This window comes from Protobothrops mucrosquamatus, unplaced genomic scaffold, assembly GCF_001527695.2.
Source record: "Protobothrops mucrosquamatus isolate PMUCROS unplaced genomic scaffold, P.Mucros_1.0 scaffold880, whole genome shotgun sequence".
NCBI classification, from domain to species: domain Eukaryota; kingdom Metazoa; phylum Chordata; class Lepidosauria; order Squamata; family Viperidae; genus Protobothrops; species Protobothrops mucrosquamatus.
The window spans coordinates 144676-155618 of record NW_015387134.1 but is presented as its reverse complement, the minus strand read 5'-3'; the positions used below and the strand labels follow the sequence as shown (position 1 = coordinate 155618).

At 42.5% G+C, this 10943-nt stretch overlaps 1 protein-coding gene across 1 annotated transcript in view; it reads left to right on the top strand.

Annotated features, from left to right (window-relative positions):
• Nucleotides 1–10596, top strand: part of LOC107290379 (glucagon receptor-like) — an 18674-nt gene extending 8078 nt beyond the window's left edge. The window contains 8 exon segments of the mRNA XM_015819258.1: nt 1389–1632; nt 2707–2866; nt 4424–4484; nt 6731–6800; nt 7997–8085; nt 8192–8330; nt 9742–9783; nt 10525–10596. Coding sequence (XP_015674744.1) covers nt 1389–1632; nt 2707–2866; nt 4424–4484; nt 6731–6800; nt 7997–8085; nt 8192–8330; nt 9742–9783; nt 10525–10596 — 877 coding nt within the window.
• The last annotated feature ends 347 nt before the right edge of the window (nt 10597–10943 follow it).

Genomic DNA, 10943 nt, shown 5'->3' with positions numbered 1-10943 from the left:
GTACTTAATATAGTGATTATTTCATTTACAAATTGCCCTGACTACTGGGAACCTTTTCCCTAAAATTTAAAGTGGAGTTTGCCTTTCTGTATCTTCAATCCATTATCCAGTCTCCTACACTCTGAAATAATGGAGAACAAATCTTGACTTCCTCTTTCTGATATCTTTTCAAGAGTTAAAAAAGATTTAGCCGGCCTATTTTTTTTTTTTAATCCATTTTTTTCTCAAGGCTTAAATATACCCGTCTCTTTCTACCTGTCTTTGTGGCATTTACGTTTGGACTTTCCATTCATTCTTGTTGCCATTGTCTGAATCTGCTCCAGTTTTCCTGAATCCTTCTTAAAAATAGGGCACCAGGACTGCATACTGTATGTACGGTAGTGGCCAAAATTGTGGAAACCTTTTGGGAAAAGTGTATTTTTGAGGTTTGATGGCTAATAACACCACTTTTTGGGGGGAGTAGTACCGTAAAATTATATATCAATGGAAAGATAACAATCGAGAATGTAATGCAACAAAGTTTGTTCAATTATCTGTACTTCACTCTATGAAACACGATAGCCAAATAACCACAAAAAGGAAGCACAAATTGCTCAGGTTGATATCGGGTAGCTTTCCTTCATCCGATTGTAGCCAATGAGTGTTTAGAGAGCCAATCAGGTGTCATCTTGTTTTGGCAATGAGCCAATCAAATCACAGTAGGATCCAGTGATGGATATCATGTATTGAAGCTGAGAGGAGGACATTTGTCAGTGTGTTGTGTGATCGCTATCAAGTTGGTTGGGTTTTTTTTGGTGTTCTTTCATTTAGTGGGCTTGTAAAATGTAATGAAATTAAAGTCATGGTGCAAAGAGTTGACTGGTCGCCCAGAAAGCAATGTAAATTAGTATTATTAAGTGAACAAGGCTGCAGTTATAAAGAACTTAGAAGAAAAATGGGTGAAAACTTAACCAAAGGTGGCATTTCTACTGTACACCTTTCCCAAAAGGTTTCCACAATTTTGGCCACTACTGTAGTCAAGATGGAGGCTAACACAGAACAAAATGGGAGAGTGACTTCTCCTGATTTAGATGTTGATAGAATCAACCTCATGTTGGATCTTTTTAGAGATGATCCTTTAGGTTTTTGTTGGGACTCTCACAGGTTCTTCTAGACCAGGGCTGTTCAACCTTGGCAACCTTAAGAGATGTGGACTTCAACTCCCAGAATTCCTTAAAAGTTTTGCTGGCTGGGAAATTCTGGGAGTTGAAGTCCACAAGTCTTAAAAGTTGCCAAGGTTGGACACCCTCATTGTAGACCATTCCAAACGCACCTAGCTACTCAATTCTCCTTGAAAGCCCCCAATAAGAGGAAACTCTTTCTCCAGTTGAGTCCACCATATAACGAAGGTTCTCACAATCAAAAAAGATTTTCTATTAGCTGATTTAATTATGACAACTTTGCCTATTAATGCTCCTGTTCTCTTGGTCTTTCAGGAGACTTCGCTGCACTCGGAATTATATTCATGCTAATCTTTTTGCTTCCTTTGGGCTACGGGCCATTTCGGTGATAGTGAAGGATGCGTTGCTGGAGACGATGTGGGGAAGAGAGACCTTCCAGATGTCTGACTGGGAAGCCTTATTGAGTCACGAGGTAGATACTGTCTTCTTAAGAGTGGTTTCAGACAATGGAGGTTAAAGACCTTAGAAGGACTTTTCGTCAGGTCTTCTCATAGTCATATGTTTTAAGCCAGGATATCACAAGGCTTGTCTGGCAGCCATTGTAGAAGAATTAGCTGACTCTGTGTCATGGCCCAGGGGATGAGAGGCTTCTTCCTTGCCCTCCAGTAGAAGTTAAGTTCCTACCCTACTCAAACTTCTCCTTGGATCCAGCTGGTTCCACACATTAAACATGACTAGTTGAATAAACCACAATTGGCTGGGCTTACAGGACTTGCTGAGACATGATCCCTGGTTTGCAAATCACACCATCTGAATTCACCCAACAAGCTAAGCCATAATTACTTATGTTGCAGTTTAGTGTGAGGTGTGGACTAGATCTATATGAGAATGGTTCAGATGGGAACTGCCCTAGAGCTAACTCAACGTATTTTGCAACCTGGGGTGAAAGTCAGCAAGTTCATATGATGCATACTGAAGCTATCCAGTCTTATTTTAAGACTTGGAATGGGGTAACATCTTCCCTTCAAGACAGCTGCAGAGTACTTGCCGGGAATACCAAAGTCTTCAGTTCGGTTCCAGGCTATCTCCCATAGAGCTGCAAAAGATCCCTTTCTGATATCCTGGAGGCCCACTGAGGTTGGCTGTTTAGGTGATTTTGGTAGTGAGGTCTACAGCCAGGATGTTCCAATGGGTTCTCACCCAAGTACCAATCAGGTTGTCCTCAAAATGCCCTTCTTTTGGAGAAGTCAAAAGCCATTCCAATAGAAGAGAATATTTGTAATTCCGGGTGGAACAATGGAGTCCTTGGTGCTCTCTGAGCTTGGTTGTTTTCTTGCAGACGTTTCATGACCCAACTAGGTAATACCATCAGTATTAGAAGGGAGTAGGGTTTGCAAAGAGGAGGAGGAGGAGGAGGAGGAGGAGGAGGAGGAGGAGTAGAAGAACTGTGGAGTCCTTGGTGGCTTTCTTGCAGATGTTTCACTACCAAACCAGGTAACATCATCAATGTCATTCTTTCCTCTTTTCTCCGCTTTCCTTCTCTTAGGCTGCCATTGGTTGCCGGGTGGCTCAGGTGTTGATGCAATACTGCATTCTAGCCAATCACTATTGGTTTCTGGTGGAGGCCGTCTACCTATACAAACTGCTGATCGGCGCCGTGTTTTCAGAGAAGAATTACTACACGCTGTACCTCTACCTTGGCTGGGGTGAGATGAAGTCTTCCTTTAACGTTGGGGGCCAGGATTCAAATTATTTCAGTCTTCCCCATTATGCACAACACATTTGGAGGACGTCAAGGGACAAAAGCCCTCATTGTGTTCAGGATACTCTCGGGGAGGCAGGTGGAGATGAGGTGCAATCATCCTAACAATCTTTGCCTTCAAGCACAGGAATGAGGTGTGTTTGCAGCTAATAGTTCGACTGAGTATGTACAGTAGTGGCCAAAGTTGTGGAAACCTTTTGGGGAAAGTGTACAGTAGAAATGCCACCTTTGGTTAAGTTTCCACCCATTTTTCTTCTAAGTTCTTTATCACTGTAGCCTTGTTCACTTAATAATACTATTTTACATCGCTTTCTGGGCGACCAGTCAACTCTTTGCACCATGACTTTAATTTTATTACATTTTACAAGCTCACTCAATGAAAGAACACAAAAAAACCCCAACCAACTTGATAGCAATCACACAACACACTGACAGCTTCAGTACATGACATCAATAACTGGATCCTACTGTGATCTGATTGGCTCATGGCCAAAACAAGATGACACCTGATTGGCTCTCTAAACACTCATGCTCATTGACTACAATCAGATGAAGGAAAGCTACCCGATATCAACCTGAGCAAGTTGTGCTTCCTTTTTCTGGTTATTTGGCTATAACTTTTTATAGAACACAGTACAGATAATTGAACAAACTTTGTTGCATTACATTCTCGATTAAATTATCTTTCCATTGATATATAATTTTATGGTACCACTCCCAAAAAAATGGTGTAATTAGCCATCAAACCTCAAAAATACACTTTTCCCAAAAGGTTTCCACAATTTTGCCCACTACTGTAAATAGGGCTGCGGCCACTGGTTGTAGGGACTGGCAGTTTAAGTCACTTTTTTCAGTGCCGTTGTAATTTTGAACAGTTGTTAAACAAATGGTTGTAAGTCAAACACTACCTGCATCCTCCTTCTTCCTTCCTTTTATTTCTTCCTTTTTATTATTTTTTAATTTTCCTTTTAGTTTTTTTTCTTCTTCCTTCCTTCTTCTTCCTTCCTTCCTTCGAGTCAGAATAATAGAAGGTGCTTTATTGCGCACATTTTAAAATCTGCAGAACTGATTCCAACGGCAAAATTCGCCTTCCCTGGGCAATTTTCCCTCTTAAATTGGATCAGTTCAATGGCTTATGGAACCTGAGATGTATTTCTTGGATGCAATCTTTTCAGCACATAAGAAAAACCAGTAAAATAAAACAGGAGGCAGGAACCAACTTATTGGAGAGAGACTGGCCAGCTAGGCAGAGGAGTCAAGTGGGGAGTTAGCCTGGAATCATCACAAAGGCACAAAAGGGCAAGCCCCCCCCCCCCGCTTTAAATGCCATTGAATTTGATCTTGTCTAGCCCAGATGCAAACTGCCAGCCTGGGAAAGTTCCTGTGAAATAGCCATAAGCAATGAAGTAGCTAATTGAACTCATCCTGGATCTGGTTGTTCGTGTCTGACACAACTTGCTTGCTGATTCCCATGATCATTTTGCTTTTTTTAAAAAAATAGGGTCCCCTGTGGTCTTTGTGGTACCCTGGATGGCTGCCAAATACCTGAAGGAAAACACAGAGTGAGTCTGGAGATGCTGGGTGCGAACCACTTTTAAGCATCTTTTTTTTTTTTTTTTTTGGCAGAAGCTCATGTAGATGGTAGGCCTAATGAATATAGACAATGTCACCCCTTTGCTGTCTTCTTCGACAACTTTCTGGAGGAAAAAATACTTTTCCTCCAGATCTGAACCATTTGTAACGAAGAGTCCTGAAAATGTGTCGTAAGATTTCATAAGATTCCTATCATAGATGGAAGAAGGAAGATTGGGGTTATCGTAAGGATACTAGAACTGGGAATGTCATGTCCTGCTGGAGCAACCTGAAGTAAGCATTGCAGAGCAAGAACAGACCTTAGTTCCGTATATTGTAGAACTTCAAGTTGGCACAGCATCACCACGATACAAAAAAGATGCTGAGACTCTGGAAAGTGTGCAGAGAAGAACAACAAAGCTGATTAGAGGACAGGAGGTTAAATGGTATGATGAATGGTGGAGAGAACTAGGTATGTCTAGTCTAATGAAGAGAAGGAACAGGGAGACATTATAATTGTCTTCCAGCACTTGAGGGGCTTTCACAGGAAAGAGGGAGTTGATCCATTCTCCAAAGCACCTGAGGGCAGGACACGAAGTAATGGTGGAAGATCGTTAAAGAGAACTAGGGGGAAATTTCCGGACAGTGAGAACCATTAATCAATGGAGCAGTTTGCCTCCCAGAGTTGTGGGTGCGCCATCGTTCGAGGTCTTTAGGAATAGACTAGACCAGGGGTAGGCAACCTTTGCTCTTGTAAGGACCCACCCCACGTTGCATCTTAAGAAGACAGAACTCTTGGAATATTTCTTCCAACAGGCATCTTTATTAAGAGAAACTGGTGGCAGGCGTTCTAGACAGGACTTGGGGTCCAAGCCCTACGGTTCAATGTTTTAAGGGGTCCCCAGCAGCCCCATCCCACCCCATCATCCTTCAGCAACAATCGCAGGCGTTGCATTTCCACCCCCCTTTTTCCTCACTGCCGGTGGAAAGGAGACTTCAGAGGGGATTAGATGAAAGCTGATAGCCCCATTGTTATTGATGAGTCCTTTTGGTGGTATCCACATTCAGTCCCTTTGAAGTTGTACCGAAGGAAGTGAGGGCCATAAAACCCCTTTGTTCACCCCCCTTCCCCTTATGACAGAATCCAGAGAGAGCAGAAATGGGGTTTTCCATAGTTGATAACTAGAAATGAAATATAATTGGATTCTGACAGCTCTTTTATGATTTGTGGACTTCAACTCCCAGAATTCCTGAGCCAGCATGGCTCAGCTTGGAAACCTCTCCCTTTCCCCTCAGCATGGCTGGCTCAGGAATTCTGGGAGTTGAAGTCCACGAGTCATAAAAGAGCAAAGGTTGCCTACCCCTGCCCTAGAAGAACAGAATGACCAACCAGTTCTATTATTGTCAAGCCCATGGGTCTTCAAACTTGGCTCTTTTATGATTCGTGGACTTCAACTCCCAGAATTCCTGAGCCAGCCATGCTGAGGGGAGAGGGAGAGGTTTCCAAGCTGAGCCATGCTGGCTCAGGAATTCTGGGAGTTGAAGTCCACGAGTCATAAAAGAGCCAAGGTTGCCTACCCCTGGACTAGACCTAGGGTGTCAAACTGCCAGCCTGCGGGCCGGATACGTCACGCCGAAACTGCCCCCACCCCATTGCTGGCAATGGAGAAAAAGTCACGATATGTTGCAACATGTCACATGATGTTGTGAGTTTGACACCCCTGGACTAGACAATCATTTGAGCAAGAAGGTATAAGGTCTTCTGTCTTGAGCAGGGGATTGGACTAGAAGATCTCCAAGGTCCCTTCCAACCCTAGAATTCTATAGTCTATGGATATATTTTCTGCTCAACAAAAACTACAGGCACTGGATAATGAACAAGCATTGTGATATCTAGGTTGTTGACTGAGGTCCCCTGGGGCAAGGGAGAGAATCTGGTCCTCCTGCCTTCCACCAGGACTAGGGATGGTGAGCAAACGGGCTTTTCCATCCACTCACAAGGCAAGCTGTTCAAGAAACGCCAATCATGGCAATCAATTTCTTTGAAAAACACGATCTTCTAATGCTCCTTTGGACTTAATTGTGGAGTGCCAACTATAAAGCAGCCCCAATGCTCTCCAACCCTCATAGCCAATAAGACCTATTAACAGCCTGTCAGAACATTTATCTGTGCTATGGATGATCAGAATATGGTTCTGATTTGTATCTAATGGCCACCTTATTTTCTATCCTGCAGGTGCTGGGGGGTTAATGAGAACATGGCTTACTGGTGGATTATTCGTTTCCCTATTCTGCTGGCATGCATGGTAAGCACCTCTCGGGTTGAAATGGGAAGGAGATGATAGGACAGTGTTTCTCAACCTTGACAATTTTAAGGCATGTGGACTTCAACTCCCAGAATTCCACAGCCAGCAAAGCTGGCTGTGGAATTCTGGGAGTTGAAGTCCACATGCCTTAAAATTGTCAAGGTTGAGAAACACTGTGATAGGACCTGGTGCAAATCTTCTATGATTCTGAAATTCTACTTTAGGGTCTGTGAAGAACATTGACACTAATCCTTGAAAAAAAAATTGCAATCCCCATCATCTTATGATGTAATGTTGAATTGATTTGCATCACAAAAACCATGGTACTCTCGTTCTAATTGTTCAATTTGTTCCAAATGGTAGCATGTAGTTTTATTTACACACACACACACACACACAATTGAGGTTTGATGGCTAATAACACATTCTTTTTGGGAGTCGTACCATAAAATTATATATCAATGGAAAGATAATTTAATCAAGAATGTAATGCAACAACGTTTGTTCAATTATCTGTATTCTATGAAAGGTTATAGCCAAATAACCAGAAAAAGGAAGCACAACTTGCTTAGGTTGATATCAGGTAGCTTTCCTTCATCTGAATGAGCAGAGTGTTTAGAGAGCCGATCAGGTGTCATCTTGTTTTGGCAATGAGCAATCAGATCACAGTAGGATTCAGTGATGGATGTCATGTATTGAAGCGGAGAGGAGGACATTTGTCAGTGTGTTGTGTGATCACCATCAAGCTGGTTGGGTTTTTTTTGTGTTCTTTCATTGAGTGAGCTTGTAAAACGTAATAAAATTAAAGTAACGGTGCAAAGAGTTGACTGGTCGCCCAGAAAGCGATGTAAAATAGTATTATTAGGTGAACAAGGCTACAGTTATAAAGAAATTAGATTTTGGGCTCAGTTATGGTAAGTTGAGGACTACCTGTATATATATAAATATTTTATTGTAGAAAGACTGGTCTTTTTGCAATTTCAAGTGCTCAGTTCAGCTCTGAACATCTAATCAATGGAGTTAAGGAACTACTTCAATGCCTGGAGTAAGTTCTGAAAATCGCTTTCCGAAGATTTCAGCACATGATGAGCATGAAGTCACCACTGAGTTCATCTTTTTAACTTTCCTGTGTAATGACAATATTTTTTTCAGAAAGCTCAGTCATCCTCCAATACATGCCTCCTGTTTCTTCCCAGGTTAATCTGTTGATTTTCATGCAAATTCTCAAAGTGATCTTGGCTAAGTTACGGGCTAGTCAGAAGGACTACGCGGATTATAAACTGCGGTGAGTTGAGCTCTCCAGGCCAGTTGATTGTGGCTTCCTAACCGAAGGTTGTTATCTCGGTCTGATTCTGCCCTACTAATTCTGACATCTCCACGGTCTCTTCCAGGTTAGCCAAGGCTACGCTAACCCTCATCCCTCTGTTTGGAATTCATGAAGTGGTTTTCATCTTTGCCACCGACGAGCAAACCACAGGAATTTTGCGTTACATCAAAGTTTTCTTCACACTTTTCCTCAACTCCTTCCAGGTAACTTTCACCTCAGCGCCATCCTGATTCATCCTTCAGATATTTATGGTTGGGTCCTAGTCACTGCATTCACTTATATTCAGATATGGAGAATCGTACTGTGGCAACGTTGCAGTAGGAACTTTTCTGTGATTCTTGATAGTCAAATGGTCAAGGTTGATTCCATGTCCAACAGTAACCCCTTCAAAAAGATATATCTGGTAGCTCTTTTTATTTTGAAGAGCTGAAGCGTTCCTCTTCCACACCGTGGCTCACACATAGAGCTTTGTACCAAGGCATTCTGGGAGAGAGGCCTGAATACCGGTAACTAACCATTTTGTGTGTTTCGGCCTTCAAGTCAAACTTGATTCCAAACAACTGTAGTTTTCATTTTAGGAAGTTATTTGCCATAGCTTTCTTGCTAGGGCTGAGAAGAACTGGTCCAAGGCCACAACTGGCTTTGTGCCTAAGGCAGGACTAGAACTCAGTCACCTGGTTTCTAACCTGGCACCTTGAATTACCATACCAAGCTGTCTCTTTGTCTCTAGTCATATAATGCTACAAATCTAGTGTCTAAGTCTGCTTTCTCCAACTTGGTGCCCTCCTAATGCACTTGTCTTCCAATCCCATGTTCTGGGTCCCCCACCAACGTGACAATGGTCCATGCCTTGAGATCGAAACATACCCCAAATGGAAAGTACTGTAGCAGGGGAGGGGGAGGGGGGGAGCTGAATTGGGGAAGAAAGAATGAAAAAATAAAAACAAGAGAGTCCATCTGAACAAGTTTGGCTCTGAAGAGCATAGAATATTTTAGAATTAAATCTAAGAGAAAAATGGTGATGTTTTTGGTAAAGCTGTAGGGATAGACTTAAATATCATAGCTGTAGACTTGGAAGGGACCACAATTTCTACAACTGACCCCAAAATGTAATTTCCACAAGGCAAGATTTGGGTTATGTAACAGGATACCAGCTTATACCCAATTCTGATATCTATCTTGGTCCAGATCCAATGCCCAATCACCACAATTTTAAGTATCGTGACAGATGTGTCTAATAGATTGTTGTTGTTAGTTGCGAAGTCATGTCCGACCCATCGCGACCCCATGGACAACGTTCCTCCAGACCTTCCTGTCCTCTACCATCTTCTGGAGTCCATCTAAGCTCACGCCTACTGCTTTAGTGACTCCATCCAGCCACCTCCTTCTCTGTCGTCCCCTTCTTCTATTGCCCTCCATCTTTCCCAGCATCTGGCTCTTCTCCAGTGAGTCCTTCCTTCTCATTAGGTGGCCAAAGTACTTGATTTCAACTTCAGGATCTGGCCTTCTAAAGAGCAGTCAGGGTTGATCTCCTCTAGGACTGACCGGTTTGATCGCCTAGCAGTCCAGGGGACTCGCAGAAGTCTAATAGATAACCTGTTCTATCTACTACAGGGGTTCCTGGTTGCTGTTCTCTACTGCTTTGCCAATAAGGAAGTGAGTATCCCCCCACCCCACCCTCTCTTGACCCATCACTAATTCTGAACAGCTTCAGAGGGACCCTTCAGGCCTTCTGCAACTTTAGATAAAAAGGCACTAGCAGAGATGGTTTACACTAGTCTTTCTCAACTGTGGCAACTTTAAGATAGATGGATTTCAACTTCCAGTATTCCCTGGCCAGTTTTGCTGGTCTAGACTGAGAGTAATTAAGAGCATCATAATTGGCTATGTTTTTTAAAAAAAAAAATAGAGGGAAGAAATAGAGGATTGATTTTACAGAATTACTGCAAGCTTAAAAGAGGAAATCTAGATATTGATAAAATTCTACATCTTTTCAGATCTAAGTTTTCAGAGAACATTAAGGTTTAGGTAGTGGACTGGGATTGGAGAGATCCGGGTTTAGGTGCCCACTGAAACAAGCAGGTGACAACTTTGGGCCAATCATTTTCCCAGTCCATCCTGCCTGAAGAAGTGGTTCCTGTGTAATAAAATGGAGGCATCTCCATCACATATAAAACACTACAGTGTGCTCAGAGATAAGGCAGGAGGTAAATGTAGTACTGTAATTTTTTTTTTTAAATGCAACCATCTTTTCAGCTATTCTTGGATTCCAGAATCACCCATTAATCTTCTATGTGTTTTGGTCTCCAAGAATTCCAATATTCCTATCTAGGCAGAGGAAAGTGCTGTGAGGTCCAGGAGAAAACATTTAACTCTTAAAAATGCTTCTTGTTCCAGGTGAAATCTGAAATGAAGAAGAAATGGCAGTTGTGGAAACTGGACCATCCAGCGCTCAGCTGCACTCAGTGAAAGAAAGGTGGAATTTGGTGTATCATACAGCAAGGATGTGCAGAAGCGGTTCAGATGGGCCTGGAAACGGCTCTGAAGGGATTGTTGCTGCTGTTTGAGGCAATTATGACCTATTCTGGAATGAAACTCTTTGATGGTTTGCTATCTTCACTGTCTTGAGGCCAAAACATGGGGAAAAGAGCTTGACCCAGTATTGGCAGGAGGATGAGGAGGAAGTTTTGAAGAACGTCATGGGAAAACTGTCTGGAGCCAACGGCAAGAGGAATTGTGAAGCTTTTGAAACAAGTGTCGCATGCACATATCATGGACCTTAATTAGCTCAGGATCCCAACTTTTATTGGTCAGAC